This window comes from Alosa sapidissima, chromosome 23 (genome assembly GCF_018492685.1).
Source record: "Alosa sapidissima isolate fAloSap1 chromosome 23, fAloSap1.pri, whole genome shotgun sequence".
NCBI lineage: Eukaryota > Metazoa > Chordata > Actinopteri > Clupeiformes > Clupeidae > Alosa > Alosa sapidissima.
Window position 1 is genome coordinate 14,622,630 of NC_055979.1, and position 25,647 is coordinate 14,648,276.

At 39.7% G+C, this 25,647-nt stretch overlaps 1 protein-coding gene and 1 long non-coding RNA gene across 6 annotated transcripts in view; both read left to right on the plus strand.

Annotated features, from left to right (window-relative positions):
- The first annotated feature begins 9,142 nt into the window (after positions 1-9,142).
- Positions 9,143-25,647, plus strand: part of LOC121698532 (interleukin-5 receptor subunit alpha-like) — a 32,025-nt gene continuing 15,520 nt past the window's right edge. For 2 of the 3 annotated variants that reach the window (XM_042080718.1, XM_042080719.1), the window contains exon 1: positions 22,818-23,361. Coding sequence is in view for 1 of the 3 variants with exons in the window: in XM_042080720.1 (XP_041936654.1) it covers positions 9,247-9,301 (55 nt within the window). In the remaining 2 variants the exon portion in view is untranslated. Of the gene's footprint in view, positions 9,302-22,817; positions 23,362-25,647 lie in introns of those variants that run through there. The other variant, XM_042080720.1, reaches the window with a different exon arrangement.
- Positions 18,481-21,966, plus strand: LOC121698534. 3 transcript variants are annotated; one of them, XR_006026788.1, is made up of 2 exons: positions 18,481-18,786; positions 21,507-21,966. It is a non-coding gene; the product is annotated as an uncharacterized LOC121698534 (long non-coding RNA). The 3 variants fall into 3 exon arrangements; XR_006026789.1 differs by lacking the exon at positions 18,481-18,786 and adding an exon at positions 21,112-21,158; XR_006026790.1 differs by lacking the exon at positions 18,481-18,786 and adding an exon at positions 21,203-21,244.

Consider the following 25,647-nt stretch of genomic DNA (forward strand, 5'->3'; position numbering starts at 1 on the left):
GGCGCAAATTCAGATGCTATTTTAAGGGCGCATGCATGGCCACAGGCCTGCAGAAATGAACGCTATGCACAGCGATCTACAGACACCCTGTGCACAGATGGAAACATTCAAAGCCTTGATAATATTTGTCCGTTTCCCGGTTTTGTTCGTGCATTGGTCAACTAAAAATTTAGTAGCCTATGTAGTACATCTACTTGCAATACCTTTACAACAACAACGCCTAATTACGACCTATTAATTTGGACAACTTTATACAACCCTATAAAGGCTAAAGTTACCTTTAGTTTTGTTCCAATTTACCGTTGTGCATGGCTTTAAACATCGTGTGCGCTTTAACATCAGCCTATAAGCATTATTCCAGCTGCGGTAAGGTTTTGACAAGCACCACAATTTTGCCTACCTTGTTGTAGCCCATTTGAAATAACTCCAAACTTTGCTATGTTCCCTCCATCCTTTCGTTGTTTTCAAAAAACGTTTTATATCCATGATGACCTTGAAGCCTTGAGTTTGTGAATTCGCTTAAATAAGCTTATTATGTGCTGTTAACCAGCAACCATAGACAGTAAAAGAAAGCAGCAAGTAGCCTTGGCTACAATTTCTTTAGTTGCTGCGTCCATTCATTGTTATTCTCTCTCCTGCTCAAACAAAAGTTGTGCGTGCATTAAGTTGATGATAACGTGTTTACAAACTCTACTTTACATAAAATAAATATTGTAAATAGCCTACTGTCATGCAGTTAATGGGATACTGTGCAGAGTTGGAAAGTTAGGTCAACTTGGAAAGTGTTTGTCCTTGTTGAGTTGCCTGTTGGTAAGGTACAGCCGTAGCTTACATCTGCAGGAGCGCTTGCTTGGGCGTCTGTGTTGCGCAATACACTTTGCTCCTCTCATCTATACGACGCAGTTCCCATTTCTCCAAACCATACATAATTACAAGGACAAATACAAATTGCTACACGAGGGAAATCAGTGTGGTGTCCGATGTGAAAAAACAGGTATAAATCTAGCGAACACATTTCATGGATGTGTTGATGACATAAATTAGGACATTTTAGAGGACTTAATGAGACGTGATGTTGAACTGCATGCCGATGCCATTTAACCCAAATGCCCCAGCAGCAGCACGGGAGACGAGAGCTTATCTGACAGATCTGCATTGTCTATAGTGAGGTAATGTTAGATTACATTGCAAAAATATCACCATGTATTCATAAGCTCGTGATTCAGTGAGAGTGATCCCAAAACATCGGAAAGTGACATTTCTGTATTACATTTTGTCAAGAGGAAAAACCAATAGCAAACTGTTCCCAACTGACTATAGCGCTGTCAACCGTTCCTGGCTGCGCCTGGCAAATCTGCCATCATAATAGCAATCCACTATGGAACAAGCGTGCCTGTTGTTAAAGGGAATGTGAGATGACACTCTGATTGGTTTATTGCACGTTACGCCCAAACCACACCCATGAATAATGTAGTTACTACAGACCACCCCATTTTAGATTTGCGTCGGGCGCAACAGTCAATTTCCCGCTGGTAAAATAGAAACAGCGCCCAAGATCCGCCCACATAGCGATTTGCGCAAAGTCAATTGTGCTAAAGTGCAAGATAGAGCCCCTCGAGTTTCTTTTGTGAGATCTCGAGTTTCTTTGGCGAGATATTGGCTTTCTTTTGCGAGATATTGAGTTTGTTTTGCGAGATCTCGAGTTTCTTTTGCAAGATATTGACTTTCTTTTGAGATCTCGAGTTTCTTTGGCAAGATATTGAGTTTGTTTTGCGAAATCTCGCAAATCCATCAATGTAGAACCACAAACATTCCGGAGAGCTTCAGTTACTGAAATTACATTGCAGTGCCTTGTTTTGCCAGCATGCGGCAAACAAGAGCAAAACTAACGAGCTTCGCACATAAATGCAGGCCAGGTTGCACTGTCATTGTTGGCGAAATCACTGAAAGAGACTCAACGGGAAGCAACGGGAGCAACCGTACCGGGCCCGGTCGGGAGGGGGGGAGGGGCAGAAAAAATAAATAATCAAATAAATGCTCTCTGTGGTGATTCTGCATTAAGTGTCAAGATGTGACATTAACCCTCTATTGTATGCTATATGAAATAATGGATTAAAAAAATTTGCCCACACTTTTTTACTTAAAATGAAGCACAATAAGCAATTAAAAAATATATATATTTTTGGAACAGATACATTTCAGTATGTTACTTTGGAGCAACAACATGCAACAGCGGTAATAAATAGAAAAAAATGGATTTAATTGATTTTATCAATCACATTTTATGAAAGTACCCATTAAATAACAACATATACAGAATAATTTGCACTGACAAAACAAGCCAGATACCGTTGGTGGTCCTTTTTGTGGAGGTTTGTTTCTTACAAGCAACAATGCGCAACAAAGGAAACTAAGTTTTACCAAACTCATTTTCAGTTCAGTTTTTATGCTTTAAATTCACTCAATGGCTCTAAAAGAGATTGTCAGCATTAAAATCATTGCTATAAAGTACTGCCATATGTACACAGAATTGGTTCTTGCTCAGGCCCCTGACTTTCAGGGGGTAAGGTGAGTGTAGTACAAAGGTGCTCGGGAACCAAAAGGACCCACCCTGAGCCGCAACAACATACAGTACATCACCACGCAATCTCGTGCTGGGCCTGTAGGCCTTTGCCAATGGTTTTCCCAGAGTCTTTTTGACCACCACAGCAGGAAGATAAAAGGAGGCGAGCACAGGTGAGGATGGTGAGGTCTACTGTAAGCCCCACTATACCCTGGGCGCTGTCCCTCACCCCATTTCCCTTTGGCCACCTCACTCTCTTGCACGTACCGTTGATAATACCTTTGCAGTTTTTGTGCAATGGACACATTATTACAACTTGTCCTTCCTGTATAGTAGCAAATTGACAAGTATGACTGCTCCACCAGGGCTTGTGAGGAGCGCTGGTGCGGCATATCAATGGACCTCACTATTCACTATCCAATCAGCAGTAGCGACAACCAATTTGGGCCCACACATGATCACACACACACACACACACACACACACACACACACACTCACATCCATTGGAGGCTACAATCATAATCAACATAGATATTTCTATATGGAATAGTTAAATCAATTATGATATTAAAAAAGATTGTTATTTATGACAATAATATACCAAAACAAGGTATATAGTGAAAATTAGAATAATATTTGGTGACATCTTAATGGCATGTTTACAACCAAGCATAAAACATAGAATCTGCAGTCCACTGTTGCATGTTGTTGCTTTGAGGCAACATGGCTATTTTATCAATATACAAAATAAAACTTGAGGAAACCATTAAAAATTGATAGTAACTAGATGTACCGCAGAGCGGTACAAAATATGACCGCCGCCCAGTCCAGCAAATATTTTCCACAAAAATAAGTCACGCTGAAAGGCATATATGATTCTAACAGTCTCACTGAATTGCATTATGCACACTCAATTCTCACTGGTATCTGCTAGACAACAAGTACCAAAACATGATTAGTTCATAGATTTCACATGTAATATACATTTTATACAACCCCACCCCCATCTTGCCTGTTCATAATTCTGAGAAATTCTTGAATTGTGTGCATGTGTGCGTGTACATGTTTATGTTTATGTGTGTGTGGGTATGTGGGTGTGTGTGTGTGTGCGTGCGCGTGCATGTGTATATATGTCTACTGTGTGAGTATGTGTCATACGTAGGATTACTGTGAATGTATGTGTGTGCGTGTGTATCTGTTTATGCACATGTGTGCATATGGAATGGGTTTACATGACCCCTAGAGGCAAACATACGCAAAAAATTGGTCATCCTAGGCCCTAAGGTTCTCAAGATATTCACAGAAAACTGTGTCTGCCCTACCCTCCTTTTGGGGGGTCCCGTCCAGCGGGGGGGCTACAGATCAAAACGAAAAACGATGGTTCCATGCTATCCATGTGGGGTTACATGCCCACCAAGTTTCGTGTACCCCGGTCTTTCAGTGTCCCGGGAATCCTTGTTGGTGTACGGTCACTAAATGTACACATAAATTATTTTATTGTAAGGCCCCCCATAAACGAAAGTCCACGAAACTTGGCATGCATTTGGAGGGTGTCATAATGATCCTATACTTTCAATTTCGTGCAGTTTTGACCATGTCAGCCAGAGATATTGTGATGAAAACACCTAATGTTTTGCTTTTTAATTTTTAACTAGGTGGCGCTATACATGAAATAAGTGGTAATGGGATAGGTTGACATGCCCCCTTAAGGCCAACATACAAAAAAAGGTGGACCTCCTAGGCCCTACGGTTCTCGAGATATTCACAGAAAACTGTCTCCGGCCACCTACAGGCCAATTGGTGTATAGTAACATAAATTAATTTATTGTGTGGCCCCCCATGAACGGAATTCCACGAAACTTGGCGTGCATTCAGAGGGTGTCATAATGAGTCTACACTTTCAATTTCGTGCAGTTTTGACTATGTTAGGTCACAGATACCTGCGATTACAACACCTCATTTTTACTTTTTTGTGTTTAACTAGGTGGCGCTATACATGAAATGAGTGGTTATGGAATGGGTTGACATGGCCCTTTGCGATCAACATACAAAAAAAAACGGTCCTCCTAAACCCTACAGTTCTCGAGATATTCACAGAAAATTATGTCTGCCCTACCCTCCTTACGGGTGGTCCAGTCCAGCGGGGGGGCTACAGATAAAAACGAAAAAAGGAGGTTCCATGCTATCCATGTGGGGTTACATGCCTACCAAGTTTCGTGTACCCCGGTCTTACAGTGTCCCGGGAATCCTTGACGGAAATTTAGACATGCAAAAAAGAAAATCTGACTAAACCTATATGACCGCCGCTTCGCTGTGCGGTGGTCATAATAAGTGCAGGACTTAAATAAATATTTTTAGTTTATGGATAGTGCCATTTTTAGACCATTTTAGGAGACCAAAACAATGGCCGCCAGAGCTGTTCTGCAGTTGAGGAAAAGAGTATGATCAAAACTAATTTGAAAAGTCATGTGGTCAAATACAAGCACACTAATGGTTCCTTTACTTCTCCCCTTTTAAGAAAAGCACCTTCATTGGTGTTTGCATTTTTGTGTTTGAGAAACGGTATGTTAACCGGACTCCGCCAGATGGATGCTTCGCATTTGCTCTGCATGTCCATCTGGGAACTTTCCGTTGGGAAAACTTTTGGGAAGGGGCGGAAATACTGGTTAGCTGATTGGATAAACCATCTGTCTATCACCACCTATGTTGGTTACAAAGTGTTCTTCTAATGCCTTCGTTTAACATACAATTAAGTTAGGTAACGTAACTAACGTTACATTTTTTTAACTTACCATTTGTATGTGACATGAACCTAATCAACGACAATTCCCATCAAGTTTTCACGGTAGACCCTACACTTCTGAAGAAAGTATATTCCTCCATTATGAACTGGAAATCAGCCTTGGAGGATGTCTGTGTCGTTCATTCCTCCCAGCTGCATGGCTGAGACTCATAGCTTCAGCTTACCCAGGAATACTTTTTAATTTGAATAAAACTTGCGCGATAGCTATGCTCATCTCATCTGTGGATGCCGTCATGTTGTTTGTTGCGTCACACACCCGCCTCAAAACCAACGCTGATTGGCCGTTCGTTTGGTGAACTGCTCCAAATTTTCTTTAACTGATCTGCGAGTGAAAACCTGAAGCTCTGGATGGTCTCACGAGGCTAACGGTACAGTATGTTACCCTGAGGCAACACTATACAATAGAGGGTTAAGAGATTCTGTTCTCGGTAGCGTAGCCAGAAATGTTCAAATGGGTGGCCATACAAACAAATCATAGGCATGTGGAATTTATTGAAGGCATTTGATCACAGCTGACAAATTACGCAGAAACATTTTCAACTGGAGCAAAACAATGCATGAATGTAGCTTCGGTGCGTCACACGCAGGACTTGAAAACGAAATTATTTTTCAAACGTTCCGTTCCGAACGGTTCAGGTAGGCCTATGTTTAACGTTTTCGTTCTTGCATGCGTTCCGCCACCAACATATCAGTCCTGAACCGGATCGGAACGCAAAATATTGTTCGTTCTTAAAGTTCCGGCAGTGTTTGGAGGGCCTATCAAGTCTATTTTTGTGGACTTTACCTTAGAATAGACATACTCATTATTTCCCCTTGATTTAGCCTATACCGTAGCTATGCCCAAAAATAATAAATCACAGGCGGCATCCAAAGACATTCAGATGGGCTATCCATCCCATAGCCTACAGACTTACTGTAGGCCTAACCTATGCCTATAAATAATTTCTTATCAAAAATATTTCTGGATACGTGCTAAACTCCTTACCTGGTTGTAGCCTAAGTTTTATCCATATGGAGATCTTCAAAGGCTTGCGCTATAATTCCAACCCTGGACAGGCAAAATAGGCTATTACGCATAGGCTACAAACAATTTCCAAATCAGTTTCAGTAGCCTACGCTACGAGCTGGCCTAAGATCCGAAGTGGCAGACGGATAGGTTACATTACAACAGCAAGACAAAATATACAAATTTGGACCCAAGGTCCATTTATTCGTTTTTTTTTTTTTTTTCAAACTGCAGAAATCAAATTATTAGGCTGTTCGCCTACAGTAGTTGGCTACATGGCGGCTTGTTAGCTCACATTAACAGTGTAGATGCGGGCTTGTTTTTCACACAACCGGAAATAGTCTCCCTGACATAGGATATGCTTTTGTGAAATGTTATAAAATATATAGAGAACGAAAAAAAAACTTTATTTACCGGTTTTGTGGATTTCAGAAATACGTTTCTGTTCCGGAACAGTTGAAGACCATTTTGTTTTCTTTTCCGTTTCCGCTCCTCGTAAAATTCCGTAAAATTCCGTTCGTTTTCGTTTCTTGAACCGGTTCGGAGCCCTGGTCACATGAAACACAATTGAGACAATAGATTGACCATATTGGACAACTTCAAAGCTTTATCATAGGCATGTTACATTCATGACATGAAAAGTGGAACTTATTGTACAACAATAACACATTATGCAGTCGGCTAAACATTTTAAACTTGCGCAAAACTGCATGAACCCAGCATCGGTGGGTCGCATAAATTAAAACACAAATTGAAACAACAGCTTGACCATCGGACAATCCTACTGCAAAGCCTTTTCATAGGCATGCAACATTTATGTCATAGAAAGTGGAATATGAACGCATTTCATCACACCTGACAATTACGGAGCTGCCGGCTGTAGCCTACACGATTTGACTGATTATTGAACTCTCAGCACAGTGTTGCGCGTCTTTTTTGAACGTAAACGAAGGAAAGCCCTCTAATTGGACGGGCAAGACTGAGAAATAGACAGGCCCGGCCGTGGCTACGCGTACAGTATGCTTGGTAGGCAAAACTAGTGGGAAAATGTCTATAAACAAATTTGGTAGCTGAAAAAAGAACATAAACAGAGGATAGAAAATACAAAACAGGAGGGAGAGAACGCAAAGAAAGTAGGCCTATGGTTCTTGGCTTCATGTTCGGGCAACAGACGAGTTCGAGGATACTGTAGGACAATGATGACATTAATACAGTAGCCTGCTGTGGCATGGTCGCTTTCAATTGTATGGTTGATCTGTATTATTTTAACTAATTGATCTGAATTGGTTGATGTTTCTCCTGGTAGCATGTGCTCGCCTGTGCTGCGCGCATAAACCTAGACCATAATGGCTGTTGCGGTCGTGGGCGTGTTGCTCCCCGGCCCAAAATAGTCTAACGTAGGACCGGCCCTGTCTAAAATCAAAAGACTATCACTGTGTGTGTGTGGTAACGTTATCTTCTGGTCTTGACTCACTGCAGAATGCAGTGGCTCGTTCACTGCACTGGAGAATACAGCTAATCAAGTTAAAGAAAGGGAAACGAAACTCTATATTTTTAAACCTTTAAAATCAAATGGACTATTGAAATCGAGGTTTAGGATGGGGTGATGTGTAGGAGCGATGACGCATCCCCCCCTCGGCTTTTTTCACAAATCGCACCCTGACTAGGTTGGCTTGTCAGTCAGTGTGGAACGCAACCTCAGACCAACACAGATGCCAAAATAAGGAACTGCAACCTAATTCCAGTGGCTAAAACTCTCGGGAACATTTCTAGTGGTTCTCATATGCATATGCGAGACTCGCAAAAGAAAGTCAAGATCTCGCAAAAGAAACTCGAGATCTCGCAAAAGAAAGTCAAGATCTCGCAAAAGAAACTTGACATCTCGCAAAAGAAACTCAAGATCTCGCAAACCTAGTCAGTGTTTGTGCCAAGTACATACCTTGTCAGTTTTTTTTTTTTTTACCTTTTTTTATGTCACCTCCCGGGCTCCGTAATAATGTGAAGAGTTTGGTTCCAAAACGCAAAACATTAAGCCAGGCTATTTAATTGTGTATTCATAGCCTGACGAGCCAGACCCACATTAAAATGTAGGGTCTGGGCACTCACCGTTCGCAGTGCTCAGTCCGAGGGGCAGGATAATCAGTTGTCTTTCAAATTCCCTCTGCACGCAATAGGACAGGCAGCGCTATGAGTCCCATGCTTTTCCCACCATGGGAAGCTAGTTGGCTAGTTCAAACGTTTGCCAACTTAATAAAAGCTTAACTCATGTCACACTGTTCGCCAACAGCAACATCCATCTTATTTGTTTTCAAGTAGCAGGGAATTCAAGCCAAACCGTTGCAACTCTGCCATCAATCATTATGTTAAGCCCACCTAACGACTCTATACACGATATCATTGGCCTGATTGAGTTTCGATTTCTGGAGCTCACAAGCCAACGGAGAGTTGCTAGACTAGCCCTGGCAGCAAATGTAATTTGCTGCCGCTAGGGGCGTGTCTAGATTTCTAGGCTAGTGTATTCAGTTAATTTCTATCAAATTGCAGTCGTGTTGTTTTGATTGAGTAAAATAAAACACATAACAATACCCAATTCCTCTTCAGTTCTACTGAAATAACGGAAATAAACACCCATTCTTAATAAACAACAGCATTGTTTTTTCAACTGTGTTAAAGTGAAAATGTGTTAACACATTATTTGAAAGCCCTACTACAAAACCTCTCTCTACAATGTAACACTGACATCAATGGGCTGGTAAACAATGACAAGTTAATTTATATTTTGATATAGTTTCCTCATGACACATACATCAAGACTATACTGTTTCTTCGACAACTACAGGGATTCAGTGTGTATTTGAGTGACAATGGGATAATGAAACCTAAGAAATCTTATTGCATTGATCAGAACAATCCATCTCTCCCAGACGGTATGTTGAACTTCCTAGCACACTGTTTTGTTCTGCCATGTGTTACTTATTTTTCAGCTATTATAGAGCCTTTAGAATAATGCAGTTCTCAATGTATTTATTATGACCGCCGCACAGCACACAAGTGAAAATGTGTTATTTGAAAGCCCTACTGAAGTAAACAATAATACACGGTGCAGATGAAAAACATACATTTTGCTCAACACCTGAAATGAAAATGAAACACTAGAGTGCAGTAGCATCACCTCTGCTACACGGGACCTCTGCCAAGTTTCTTACTGTAATGCAGTGGCTGAGAAAGTGGCTGATAGGTGGGCCAGGGTAGCTAACCACGGCCTCACCACACATAATTATTCAGTATGGTGTAAAGAGCACTACTAGATGAACCTCACATAGCCAAGTAATAATGTAAATTATAGTCAATACATGTAGTCTACATGCAGCTCTAATTGTTTATTGCACAGATTTGATAAATTCAATGAAGAATAGGTTATGTCTTAATACAGAACTCCCTTGCCAAGCCACTCCAGACTAGCGCAAAGAAACCATTAGCCTACCTTACTGGTTCTACAGTAGCCTACAAGACAATGTTTTTACTCACTTATTATGACCGCCGCGCAGCGAAGCGGCGGTCATATAGGTTTAGTGAGATTTTTTTTTTTCTTTTTTGCATTTTTTTTTTCCTTTTTTGCATGTCCAAATTTCCGTCAAGGATTCCCGGGACACTGAAAGACCGGGCTAGACGAAACTTGGTGGGCATGTAACCCCACATGGATAGCATGGAACCATTGTTTTTGTTTTGATCTGTAGCCCCCCCGCTGTACTGGACCCCCCCGAAAGGAGGGTAGGGCAGATACAGTTTTCTGTGAATATCTTGAGAACTGTAGGGCCTAGGATGACCAATTTTTTCCATATGTTTGCCTCCAGGGGTCATGTTAACCCATTCCATGTGCACACATGTGCATAAACAGATACACACGCACACACATACATTCACAGTAATCATACGTATGACACATACTCACACAGTAGACATATGTACGCATGCATGCACATGCACAAACACACATATGCAGGCAAACACACAAGCACGCACACACACACACACCCACACACATAAACATAAACATGTACACGCACACATGCACACAATTCAAGAATTTCTCAGAATTATGAACAGGCAAGATGGGGGTGGGGTTGTATAAAATGAATTTTACATGTGAAATCTATGAACTAATCATGTTTTGGTACTTGTTGTCTAGCAGATACCAGTGAGAATTGAGTGTGGATAATGCAATTTAGTGACACAGTTAGAATCATATAGGCTTTTCAGCGTGATTTATTTTTGTGGAAAAAATGTGCTGGACTGGGCGGCGGTCATATTTTGTACCGCTCTGCGGTACATCTAGTTTAACTCTAGGGGAGTTCACATGAAACTGCTACTGTGCCTAAAAAAACAAAAAGGGCACAAGGAAAAAGGCATGGGTATTCCCACTCAAATAAATTTGTGAAAATTCATATTTTACTCTATAGTGATCTACTTTGAGTTCAGTTCTGGTTCCAGGCCTCAATTGTGTTTCATGGGTACCTAGGTGACCTACTGTAGAGGACTTTGGGCAGTTCCAGATATGTATGTTGCTGAAAAAACAACATTTAAGCCTCTGTAACTCTTTGACAGTACAGCACACAGTCACTCTGACTGTTTCAGAAACAGGGTCTGCGCCTTCTAAGGAAGTCAAGCATTTGATGATGGGCCAAACCTTCCTTACTGTAAGCTAGTTCAGCTGTATGTATGAGTACTAGCGCTGACAAATGGCCCTCTCTGACAGCTGTGCTCTTTCCCATAGATTTTGCAGTGAAGACGAAGAGGTCCTTGAGAGACCCGAGAAACCAAGAAATGTCCAAGGCCCATTTTACCACACACTGATTCCAGACAAGACGTATTATATAAGATTGCTACTTAACATGTCCTACCCAGACAAGTGGTACATTCAGACACAGCAGTGGGAAATCTGTAATGTTGGTAAGAAATCACTCTGCATCCTTCCACAACCTTGAGCTTGGGATGTTTCTCGACTCTGAGGAATACAGTATGTAATGAATATCAAAATGTCAGTCTCTTGCAGTTGAGCACACAAACGTTCACATTTGTTTTTGTTAAAAAGATGCACGTTACTTGTTCTATTCCTGCGAAGGACAGGATTGTGTGGAGGAACTGTGGGGTGCTCTGCTCACATTCTTCATAAATTCTTTGTCATAGAAAAACTGGATCCCCCTCAAATAAATGCGACAATTCAGTCAAATCAGTTATACCTTGAATGGGGTCTGCCTAAAAGTAAATCAACAGAAAACCCTGGATGCTTTGACTATGAATTGAGGGTCAATGATGAGGAAGGTAGTAGTAGTTTATAAAACCTCTATGTGTTCTGTGTGTTTGTTTACATGGGTTATGTGTGCTAGAATATGAACTTTGATGCATTGCAAATGAGCGTGTGTGTGTCTGTGTGTGCCCTGATTTTTTTTACCTTGCCCAGGTCAGAACATTCGATGGCAAGCTGAATTATACTGAGCCAAATTTGGATCCAACCAAGAAGTACAAAATCTGGATGAGAGTAAAGATTGCACATTTCTGCTGTGAGACACTGTTTTGGAGTGACTGGACTGGACTAGGTAACATGCCCTCTACCATTGGTACATTTCTCAGCTCATCAGAGCAGTTATCGTGATATGGTATACTCAAGCTGTATACTGTACAACTGTATATTGTACAAAGCATTCTAGTACATGGAGTTACTTTAGTAAAACAAACATGGCAGTACAATGTACGATACACAGTGCAAGGTTATTGAGCATAATGCACTGGAGCAGATTTTACAGGAGCTTACATATACTGTCATTCAGATGAGCCCGTGAAACTCTACCACTGGTGTACTCTTATCTGATACTGTTTTCACATGTCTATGACCCAGCTGAATGCATATTCCTGTTTTTGAGCTGAAGTGCACTGTCAGTGTTTTAAGTGCTGCCTGGTCTCATGTTTGTTTATTAAATTTGAACAAATCCGCAAAAGTTCCATTAGACATCCACATTGGGGTGATCATTGGTATTGCTCTCGGACTTCCCATGATCCTCTTGGCTATAATACTATTCTGCAAATTTCAAAGGTAGGTAGAAAGACACTTTTGCTCATCTATCTGCTTTGATGAGCTACAAAAATGCAGTTACACACTTCTTTAGGCCTCATTGCCCATTAGTGTTCATGAAATTGAAAAAAACTTTCAACATTGCGTTGTCAATTTTTTTTTTGTTATGAGGTTTCCACCCGACAACAGTGATAAGTGATAAATTGTAATGTTATTGGTTTGTAGAAAATAAAGTAGGCCTATCTTAAGAGGAAAAGGCATTGTGTAGATACTGCAAGAAAGCACTTCTGTGAAAGACGCCCAACACCAAGAACTGTGTTTTCACCTCAAAATTACGTATCCTGAAACCAGAACAGCTTTCAGTTTCACACAGGCATGTTGTTATCGTCAGACAGTGACTGAGATTCTTCACTGTAATCTTCCTTATGAAGCATTACGATACAATTATACACTCCTCTCATTCTATGCTCTGTAGGATAAATGTTTTTATTCAGTCTGAATTGTAAAATCGTACAATTGTGGCATCCAATTCAGTTACAGGGGGAGTTACTGATATAAGCTATGTGGTGTGTGTGTATTGCAAGATGTATATAAAAAAATTATGTATGATGTATTTTTTTACTAAATCGTGCAACATTTTGCAAAATTGTGATCCATTTTACTAGGGGTGTAAAGATTAACCGATACGTATCGGTATCCGTTTTTAACGTGTAAGATATGGCTACATCGATATATGAAGCCCCGTATCGGAATAAAACTGAAATGAACCGGTCGTTTTATCGATTTACTTGTTACGAATCGGTTCACACTCTTTTCTGCTCACTCAGACTTTCATTTACGTTGCAAGCAGCGCGTTCATCCCACTTCCTGTTTTGAAACTACACGTGGCACGGATTTGTGGGTAATGCAGTTCGTTTTGGGCTACATTCATTGCCCAAAGTTGTCAAAGGACTTAATTTCCCATACATCTACTGCAACTTAAGCACGTGACAACTCACACTCAGTCGTTTGTTTGACAGTTTTTATTACTTTTTTGTTTTTCAAAATCCAGCGCGAAATTAAACACTTAGCCTACTATAGCATTTTCTAAACGGCAACGATAGTCTGTAGAGTAGCCTTACGTTTGATGAAGGGATTTCCTTAATCTTAAAGAATAATTTGGCCCTTGCTGCTAAAACGATGCACAAATTATTATTATTTTGTTCATATTCACTCAGACTTGGAACAAAATAGGCCCAGTTCATAGGCCTATTTTATTCTTGTAGGCTATATGAGAAAAGGCCAAGATTGTCTTAAGCACAGTTTTATTTTATTTCGGTATTGTCTTACCTCAACAATAGGCTACAGCTCCTTGAAAACAATCAGATATAACTCTATAAAATCTATAAAGTCTATACAAATGTATTTTTATGTTGTATTTGGCTGCTGTGTTTGACTGAAATGTAGACTTCTTTTTTCATTTCAATACAGCATATGATACAAACCTCAGTTTAGATAATCATATTCACACATTTGTTTTTGCCTAATTGACATGACCATGATAATTGATAATATAAAATGAATGTGCACCTTAAGCAAATGATAAAAAATCTTTCAGAATGCTTTCCATTCTTCAACTGCATCGAACTGCATCGAATCGCATCGCATCGAATCGTACTGAATCGTTTTTTATGAACATGTATCTTTTCTTGTATCGAATCGTGCCCATGTATCTAGATGTGAATCGTATCGTCTTTAACATGAGAGATTCACACCCCTAAATTCTGTCAAATGAACGCACAATTTACTAAAATTAAAGCAACACAATGCAGAATGCAGAAGTGCCGTTCACCCTGTTACGAGTTGATGAACCATGGAAACAATTTTGGAAACATTATTTTAAGGTACAAAAAACTCTTTGGTGTTGCTTTAACACATAATATACTACATTTTTGGTATTTTTTCCTTGTGTCAATAACACATTTATATATTTCTATAAGTTTTATAAATCTCAGGACTACTGCATTTATTAATAGGTATGGAAAGGTGTGACATTTATTGTAAGCTGAACTGTCAGACAGGGGGTGAAGAATGAGACATGGGGACGACAGACAAAATGTCAAAGTAGGGGAGTTAAAAACAGACTGTTAAAGCAGAGGAGTTAAAGGTGTGAATCAACAGGAAAGGTAAAGGACCATAACTATATATGGCCAAGGAAAAGGGAAGTAGACCACATATGGCTATGAATGCTATATGATCAGAATGCCATAGGGAACAAAGTCTCACATTACATCAGATTGGAAAGTACTGTAAAACCCAAATCACACAATAATAAGACATACGATACACACGTTTTTTAATGTGGAAAGGTTTCCACCATTATAATAGGCTCAGCTCAGCTCTGATTGGCTGAGCGCCGTTCCTGTAATCTGTCATGGATTTGCACAAGTTGATTTAATGTTGATCAATAATAGGCTACGGAACAAAATGCGTTCCGTATCAATTCAATACATTTCCTTTCAAATATGGGATGGTTCCGTATTTTACGGAACGGTTGGCTACTACCAATGTGGACTGGACATCTATCTATAAAGCATGAAGCGTCTGTGTGTGTGTGTGTGTGTCTGTGTGTCTGTGGCACGCATATCTCACTGACCGTTTGTCAGACTGATTTCAAATGGCATGCGTCTTGCTACGGGCATGAGTAAGTGCAGTGTCAAATTTGACGTTGTTTGAATAAGAAATGCAAAAGATCCCGTTAAATATATCGGTAAAAGAAGCACACATTGGCTTTCGCCGCTAGCCACTCCCCCTCCCACACAGCACTGTACTGTAAGCCAGTGTTTTTCAACCACTGTGCCGGGGCACACTAGTGTGCCGTGAGAGATCATCAGCTGTGCGGCAGAAAATTACCCAAATGTCACTCACTGGTCCAGAAAAGCAACTGTTGCATCAAAGAATTTATAACCACATGCTCTCATTGATTGTATGATTGCACTATTTGTGGTATGCAGGCATTGTACAATGGGGGCCCCATATCCAGTATTCACAGAATCATCACATATCCAGTTCCAGACATGTGGACTCGAGTCACATGACTTGGACTCGAGTCAGACTCGAGTCATGATTTTAATGACTTCAGACTTGACTTGATAAAATTCGGCATGACTTGCGACTCGACTTGGACTTGAATACTATTCACTCGAAACTTGACTCGGACTTTGCCTCTTTGACTTGTGACGACTTGACATGTCTCGAGTCAAAAACTAAATTTCCTGATCGTGGACCAGTCACCCCAGAGATGCTTTCCCTCCGCGACTAAAAAAAAAAAAAAATAGCGGAGACAAGCGGCCAGTCCAGAGCACAGTTCAGTGCTGCCGCTACCCCCACATGCGTTACGCACTGTGTGTAGGGCACCAAGAGACAGAGAAACGACCAACATTTAGCTAATAACTAGTAGCTTTACTGCAAACTGATTTGCACTCTTGTTAGAGAACGTTTACAATGTCAAAATGCACCAACAGCATGTTACATAAAGATGATACTTTTCGAGTCCTCTCCATTAAGATCCAACTTGAACTTATGCTAGCCTACTCCATTTAATTGAGAACCCCATCTAAGCACGCACGAGAGGGAGAGAAAACGAGTGGCAGGTTCCAGCTGGCTTGTCATTGTTGATGATGATTGATATTTTCTTTTAAATATAAGAAACGTATAAAAGGAAATCATGAAGGCAACAAATACGAGATTGGGGGAAATTGCGGATTTATCCGGTTCTCACTACTGTTATAAACTATGAGATCCAGGTCACTATGACATAGGCTGCACTCACTGTGATTTGGAAAGTGGACAAGAATATGAAGAGTTGTCTTTGCCTTTGTTTAATGGAAATGGTGAGTCTTGAAGTAGGCCTATTCAATAATTTGTTTACATGAAGCACATTGATATGCCGATTGAAACGCATTCCACTCAGCTAGCTAGGTGGCTACATGGCTACCAGGCTCATAATTCACATTTAATTGCAAACAGAAAATGTCAAGCAAGCATCATGTCATACATGCATCTATTTCCAAAGGAATGAAAGCTGTTTGTGCCAACTTAATATAATGCTTATCATTGTTAATATTGTGCTATTCATGTGGCACAAACAATGTTTGAGTTTGTGGACTAGCCATAGGAATGGAGCTGGTAAAAAAGATCATTATGAGAATGTGTGGACAGTGGCACACAATGGGCTTAAAGTGACAGTGCACCATTTACAAATGAGATAAACGGCATCACATGTGTAGTATTTCTTAAGAAATGAATACTTTGAAACAAAATTACTGTGTCATTATTATTTTTTAAATAATATAAAAGTGTTGACCTTGGCTTCCCTTATGAGTCGCCACTGGCAGACAGCCTAATAAATTGTTTGCAGGCAAATCTGTGGCCTAGCGCAGTGAAATGCCATCAGTCAAATTATTACTCATCCTTACAGTGGGCTCCGAAATTTGGAAAAACAATATTTTTATTTGTCATGTAGCTATCCGTTTTGTACAGATTACTCAGGTATGCACATATATATACATGGTGTATATTGTATGCGCATGCATATATCGTAAAAGATTTCAAGACCGAAACATTGAACATATTTTAATCTGTATTTATAAAAAAAAATTCTGTGGATTAGATTTAAATTTATGATCGATAGTCTAATAATGCCATTATTAAGTGAAGAGTACCTGATGACTTGTTCAGGACTTGAAAAAGATTGGGACTTGGACTTGGACTCGACTTGGCTTTGATGAGACTTGGACTTGGACTCGACTTGCCCTTCTCTGTATTTACTTGGGACTTGACTTGGACTTGAGTGCTAAGACTTGGGACTTACTTGTGACTTGCCAAACAGTGACTTGGTCCCACCTCTGTCCAGTTCATAACAACAATTAAATTAGATATAGTCACCTACAAATGAAACAGAGGGTGCTTGTTTTATTGAGCAGGTCTTGCATAGAAGCCATAATAAGGCCATATCTGTGTATTATTTGAAATTTTAAGCTATGGTATGTTTATTTTTTCTTCACACAGGATGTTAGTGTGCCATGGGACATTTTAAGTGTCAAAAGTGTGCCGTGGCACAAAAAAGGTTGAAAAACACTGCTGGAAGCTACCAGTGAGGATAGAAGCAGGGCTTTGGCAGAACTGGAAATTAAAAAAAACTTAAGCTAGTGCAAGATGTGTATGTCTGACCTCAACAATAACGACCCCCTGTATGCGGTTTGCTTGCATAAATGACTGCAGATTTTGCAACAACACGCCAACACAGATATGCAGTGGCTCCTTAAAATGGCATACAAAATGATGTGCAATAAACGGACACTTCGAATAGCCCAGGGTACTTTGAACTGTTTTTAGACTTTGAATAAGCAAATGACAATTCCGACTGCAAGGTCCTAAATTGAAACGAGCGATAATGGTCCCGAATTAAAGAACGTTTCAGAATGCAAAGCATAACCAGCAACAAGCAACGAGTGGCAGACAGAGTGTGATGCCACTTATATGAATAGCCCAGGCTACTTTGGACTGTCTTTAGACTTTGAATAAGCAAACGACAATTCCAACTGTGAGATCCTAAATTGAAATGAGCGATAATGGTCCCAAATTAAAGAACGTCTCAGAATGCCACACATGCAAAGCATAACCAGCGACAAGCAACAAGTGGCAAGCAACTGTACCTGTTTGACCACCAGTACCACTAGCCACAACAAACCAGTCTTATGTAAGCCAGGAAACTCACAGCTTATCCGAGCTGCATGTGAGGGTCCAACTGTGACATAGCATTGAGGGGCAGATTTATGTACGTTTGCAAAGGCAGCGTTATCAGCGCCATGGCCAAACATCGCACACTGTGCCTCTTCATTTTACGTGCTTTTTATCATTACATTACATTTGGCTGACGCATTTTTAACCAAAGAGACTAACAACATGGTAAACAGTTTAAAGCAATTCCCTCAACAATTCTAGGACAATTTAAAAAAAGGTGTAGTACAATAAGAATAAGTGTATCAGTGAGTGCTGTTTTTAAACAATCGAGAGTCAGTTCTAGTCAGGTGGTAAGTGCTAGGATCAGCAAGACTAGTTGTAAGTAGTGTTATGACAGGAGATGTTCACTGAAGAGCTGGGTCTTCAGGAGGTTTTGAAGATGAAAAGGGATGTCCCTGCTCTAATCACACCTGTAGCGCATCGGGTAATCAGCGCCTTTCTCTTCCCCCTACTGCAATTTGTTCACAATTGAACTGCATGATTTTAACACAAGCACAGTTGAACTGATGATGACCACAACAAAGAAGTAAAATTGGTGCTCTACCAATTCCAATTCCAGTAAGTACCAATTCTGTTGTCTTTGGATGCTTTTCTTGCTGACGCATTTAACCACATTTCTGGATTAACACCTGCTTTTACCAGTGGGTAATATTTCACCCCAAAACTGACGTGCGCTTTCTTGGACAGTTTTCATACATACAAGGGAATACCTAATTAGGCGCTTCTACTCCCATCTTTTAACACAAAACTCCCAGTTTCCTCTGACCCTCCTCTGAATGCATATGCATGACACGGGAAAGTGCAATTTGTCATTCCCTGCTCCCGAGACAGGCAATCTGCGGTTTTACGTGTGGCCGGTTTGTACATACCACACCATGTTTTTACGTGCACGTTGTGAAGAAAATATGCCTGAAGTGGGCGCAAAAGCGATACATCTACTCCTGAGTGCTCTCTGTCCACACTGACCTCTGTACGCTCACTCACATTGCAGGGTTGAGTTACAACTCAAAGTGGCCTAACCATAACATATAGTATAAGTAAGTATATATAGTCTTTTATTTTTTATGTCAGTCATTGTAACATCTTTGAATTTCCCCCCTAATTGGCTAATGGGAAGCTGCGTACGCTGTCTGCACAGCCATGAATTTCAAAGTTCTTCATTTCCTAGCTTGTTGCCACATCATATACTGATGTGAAACTACAGATGTAATGCAATCCTCTGTAAAAAGTATTTTGGATTTCCCCCCTTCCTGTCCTTGTAGTTTGTTAGAGAAGTAACAAAGTGTCCAATAGACATTATCTAATTCAGACAGGGTTTTTTTTCCAGTCAATATTCAGTTATGATCATTTGGTAACACTTTACTTGACAGTACCGACATAAGAGTGACATGACACTGTCATGAACGTGCCATGAACAAGTCATAAATGTTTATGACATACTGTAACGCTTATGTCATTAAGTTTCATTCCGTTTTTGTCATAACAAGTTAGGGTTAGCATTAGGGTTAGGGTTAGGGTTGGGGACAGGATTAGGGTTAGGGGGTAACACTTTACTCGATGAGTGAGTTCATAACACATTCATAGCAGTTGTCATAAACTGCACATAAAGCATTCATGAGACATGACTCAACATTCATACCAAACCTTTCATTAATGTGGAAGACAGGATGACGACAACTTGTCAAAATAAAAGTCTAACAATTGCAAAGGTAAACTAGCCTACATTCAGCTGACCCATATTTGTGTAACCTGGAAACCATTCATTTAATCTCTCCAGCCTTTGTAAATATTTCATGAATATCTTATTAAGTCTACATTGAATGTCACTTTACTATTAAGTGAAGTATTCGTAATTACTGAGTTTAACACTGGGAGGTAAACTAGCCTACATTCAGCTGACCCGTATTTGTTTAACCTGGAACGGTTGAACATTCCCAGTAGCAAAAGACGAGAAATCACCTGCAAAGGTTACAAAATACAACAGATACATTTGGTAACACTTTACTTGACAGGTGAGTTCATAACACATTCATAGCAGGCTTGTGCAAAATTATGGAATTTAATTGAAACTGGCTCTGAAATTCAATTCTTGAATTTCACTTGAATTTCAATTGAGGTAGCAAACAGGAAGCAGAATTGCAATTCGAATTGTGCACAAGCCTGATTCATAGCAGCTCTCAAAAACTGCACATAAAGCATGCATGACTGTCTCATGAGACATGACTCAACATTCATACCAAACCTTTCATAAATGTGGAAGACAGAACAACGACAACTTGTCAAAATAAAAGTCCAACAATTGCAAAGCAGCACTGCAGCTTTTTTGTTCCAAACCTCTTACCTAATCACCTCACATCTTAGTCAATGGGCTACTCCAGTGCCAAAAAGACAGAACATGGTCAAGCAAATAATTTTTGTTTCATAAAAATGTAGCCTATTTGTTTTATGATGTAGCCTAACCTTTGCAAATGATTCTCATCGTTTGCTAATGGGAATGTCCAACCGTTCCAGGTTACACAAATATAATGTAGGCTAGTTTACCTCCCAGTATTAAACTCAGTGATTACGAATACTTCTTGTATAGTAAAGTAACATTCAATGTAGACTTCATAAGATATTCATGAAATATTTACAAAGGCTGGAGAGAAAAACGGCAATGCTGCTTTGCGATTGTTGGACTTTTATTTTGACAAGTTGCCGTCGTTCTGTCTTCCACATTCACGAAAGCTTTGGTATGAATGTTGAGTCATGTCTCATGAAACAGTCATGAATGCTTGTGCAGTTTATGACAGCTGCTATTAATGTGTTATGAACTGACCCGTCAAGTAAAGTGTTACCATACATTTTTATGAAACAAACATTATATGCTTGACCATGTTCTGTCTTTTTGGTACTGGAGTAGCCCATTGACTCAGATGTGACATGATCAGGTAAGAGATCTGGAACAAAAACGGCAATGCTGCTTTGCGATTGTTGGACTTGTGGTCGTCGTTCTGTCTTCCACATTCATGACAAGGTTTGGTATTAATGTTGAGTCATGTCTCATGAAACAGTCATGAATGCTTTATGTGCAGTTTATGACAGCTGCTATGAATGTGTTATGAACTCACCCGTCAAGTAAAGTGTTACCGAACATCTTAGCTTATGGCACTCTTGTTCAATGAGTGTCAAGGTAAAAATGTTTTTGTGTTTATGTTTATGTTTTTGACATTTTTAGGTGTGAAATGTTGGCTAAGCTTGTTAAACATTCTTATTTGTGTTTGGTTATTGCCCAATAGATCATGTCACACAAATGTGTGGAAGTGGTCACTGAGGTGGAAGTAAAAGAGGATGAGGAGGAAGAGGAAGAGGAGCGCTGGTGAAAAGGTGCTGCATGTGCCACAGGAAGGTGGGGCGATTTTGTCCAGAGAAGGACAATAATATAGATGACAGAGGAACTGCTTTGGACAATGAGCAAAGTCGTTTCAACCTTTACATGTGCGTTCTTCATTCCTTTTCCTTCATGTTGAGGATCTTACTAAAGACTGCAAACTGGCCAGTTTTTTTGTGCTGCTTTTGACAACTTGTGTGTATGTTGCATTTGCCAATTAGTAAATTACCCTGAAAAAGCTCTGCAGTACCAATGGCATTTCAACATGTGAGCATCTGTGCATTGTTGATATGGATGATATGAAATACTATGCAGTAACTCTTGTTCCTCTTCAAAATAAATCTGAATATTTTGTATTTACACTTGAATTGCTGAATTTGAGCAGTTGTATTGAGAAACAAGATTTGAATAGTTTATTTGGAATTGAATTCCTTAGTTTGGAATTGAATCCCAGTTAACTTGAGACTGAATGTAATATTTTGAAATTGAATTAATTTGCTCTGATGTGTAAATGATCCTCACTGAACATCCCACATGCTATAGGGCTGTTTCCATTGTAGGAACGAACCGCAGCTTCACTGCTAGGCCCCAATAAGAAAAGGTAGAAACACAATGGGTGATGCGCAGCTTTTTGGCCCCCAAAAGAATTAACAGCATTTTTTTTTGAAAATGTGAAGAGTTTGGTTCCAAAATGCTAACATTAAATATGCCGTTTTGGAACCAAACTCTTCATGTGATAACACATTATTTGAAAGCCCTACACTGAAGTAAACAATAATACATGGTGCAGATGAAAGACATACATTTTGCTCAACACCTGAAATGAATACATGCTGAGTTTCATTGTGAAAATGAAACACTAGAGTGCAGTAGCATCCCCTCTGCTACACGGGACTCCTCTGCCAAGTTTCTTACTGTAATGCAGTGGCTGAGAAAGTGGCTGATAGGTGGGACAGGGTAGCTAACCACGGCCTCACCACATGATTATTCAGTATGGTGTAAAGAGCACTAGATGAACCTCACATAGCCAAGTTCCAAGATGGCATTTATAATGTTCTGTTATATTAATTTATCTTTTCATAATGTAATTTATACAGTCAATACATGCAGCCTGCATGCAGCTCTAATAACATATTGCGCATATGGTCATTAATAATAATAATAATAATACGTTTATTTGATATAGCACCTTTCTCAAACCCAAGGTCGCTTGGTACACAGACTTCACGAATTCAATCAATTCAGAACTGATGTAAAGAAACCACTGGCCTACCAGTTCTATACAAGACGCTTAATCAAAGATCCTTGATTACTAGCAAGATAGAGCAACGTACAAGAATCTTTGATTAAGCGTCTTGTGAATTGATCATGCAGATCACAATGCAGCCGACCATAGACGATTCATCTCTACTGTGCCAGAGTAGCAAACAATCACAAATATGAATATTTACAATAAACAATAACAATGGGAATGTGTCCCCTCTGCAGCACTGTAGCTGATTGGTTATTTCTCTAGCAGTCACGATGATGTCATTTTCTTTCTGCTGCTTTTCAGTAAGTAGCGATGAAACAGACTTCCCCCTCAGTGCTGCACGCTTATGTACATGCGTGTGTGTGCATGTTTGTGAGTGTGTAAGTGTGTGCGTGTCTGTGTGTGTGTATGTGTGGAGCACAAATCTCTTGAGTGACGTTGAGTGTTAGTTAACGGCATCAGTGTGACCCAAAGTGAGCTCTGTGACAAGGACTGAACACCAAATGTGAAGGTTAGACGCTTTCAGTTCATACCTATTTTTGTGATACTCATGTGTCTATCAAGGACTTTGCCACTTAAAGACTTACATCACTTGATATTACTTATGGTAGCAATCAGCTGTCATGGACTATTTCAAACTGCAATTCACACTTCAACTCTCTCTCTATCTATCTATCTATATATTATATACACTACCAGTCAAAAGTTTGGAGATGCTTAGAAATGTCCATTCCACTCCATTATAGACAGAATACCAGCTGAAATCATTTGGATTGTTTTTTTTTCAGGGCAGCAGTTTTCAGATTACATTATGTGCTTACATAATTGCAAAAGGGTTCTCGACTGTTATAGAAAGAAATGGCTGATCTTTAACCATGTTAATTCCAATTGCACTGTGCCTACTTACAAGGGCATTGTTCCCACCTCTTTTGGGGCCTACCATCAAATGTTTGACCTTTATAGAAAGCTAGAACCTGTAGTTTTCATAGGAAACAGTCAGAATCAATGTGATGTACTGACACAGAGTTACAGAGGCTAGAATAAAGTTTTTTCTTTCTGCCGGATTACAAGAATCTCTGAACTGACCATATTTCAGCCCTCTAGGTCACTTGATATCACTTAGAAACACACCTGAGCCCTAGCACCAGGGCTTGTGAAGCTGTGTGCAAAAGTACTGTAGATCAATATAGAATGAAAATATGACTGCTTTAAAAGACATTATTTGCCAAGGTATGCTCATGCGTTTTGTAAAATGCCTATGAAAACCCCCATAGGACTTTTGGTTATCCAAAATGCATACTGACAATCAAATGCTTACTGCACATGAACCCCTTTGTGAAGAAGCATAATCCTGGTGTCAAATGAAAGGTAATGCAATATCTGCATTGCCAATTATCAGCAACCATTCATCCAATGTTGCAAAGGCACATTCTGTTTACTAATCTGAAACATTGGAGTACCATTTTGCAATTATGTAAGCACATAACTGAAAACTGCTGCCCTGAGTAAAAAAAAGTAAGTTTCCTGAAGCAGATAGCTTTTCAATTAGCTGTTGACCATGACCATATAGTGCATAACAGAAGCTACATCTTCCAGAGCATTTGTGGAGCTCAGCTTCTTCTTCTTCCTTCTGGCCGCCCATACATGAATCCTTTAGGCTGTATTCGGTATAAACTTGAAAGACAAACTAATTTCCCATGCCAGAGATGAAGCAACCAATTTGTGCTTGAAAATATGTTGGTGGCAGTCTACTTAAGCAATAAGCCCCGAGAGGCCGTAGGTTACACTGATTCTACAACAGCTAAGGGAGGTATTAGGCACTCCGCTAAAACCCCCTAGCTGTTGTAGAATCAGTGTAACCTACAGACTTGAGTGGCTTATTGGTTTTCTAAAACTGTTACTATAAATACCAAAGTTTCATAAACTGGCAACGTTTTATAAAGTAAAGGCACAGCAACTAGAAATGGAACCGATTTATTAATAGATAATCATTCTTCCGCCAAGAAATATATATATTACCTCTATCTGAATGGTTGCCAAGCAACGTCGAGACACAACTACTTTTGTATCAAGTTATGGTAGCGCAGTAATATACAACGAAATGCGGTCAAGGTATATGTTTATACAGCATTTTACAACAGCATCGAACGCGATTCAGCCAATCACAATCAAACTTTATATTAAGACACACATATTCACCATTAATTAGCTGCTTACTAACATGTATATTAGTAGCATACTAGCCATTTGTTAGTCATTATAAGTCACTAATTAATACCTTATTCTGCAAAACCTTATTCTACCCTTGCTAGACCCTTAATTAAGAATGTCCCTTTGTAAGCTCCTAATTACTCCTTATTCATAGTTAATAAATAAGTTGTTGCATATGACCTAAATATGCATGGCTCAGTATGGGGCTTGTAAGGTGGTAGTACCACAAGAACAGTTATTCACCCCTAATAATACTTATCAAAGATGCTTTTTTCAAATGAAACTAGACACTAAACCACAAGTGCTAATAGTGTACAAATAACTCATAATTAAGTCTTTGTTATGCAGAATTTGTTCCCTTAACATATTCGTAAACACTACAAAAACAATCCATAATCTTGTTGGGAGGTATAACTTGTCTGTTAAGAAAATGTAAGCATTGTGGAAATGTGTTCACTGCCATGAAATGTGTGAATGGTATGGCCACAAAAGACCGATGCTGTGCTAATTGTGTTTAGAGTTTTGAAAATGTGGCAACTGGTTGGAAAAACGCTGAAAAAACTGTAACAGAACACATTGCTGTGTG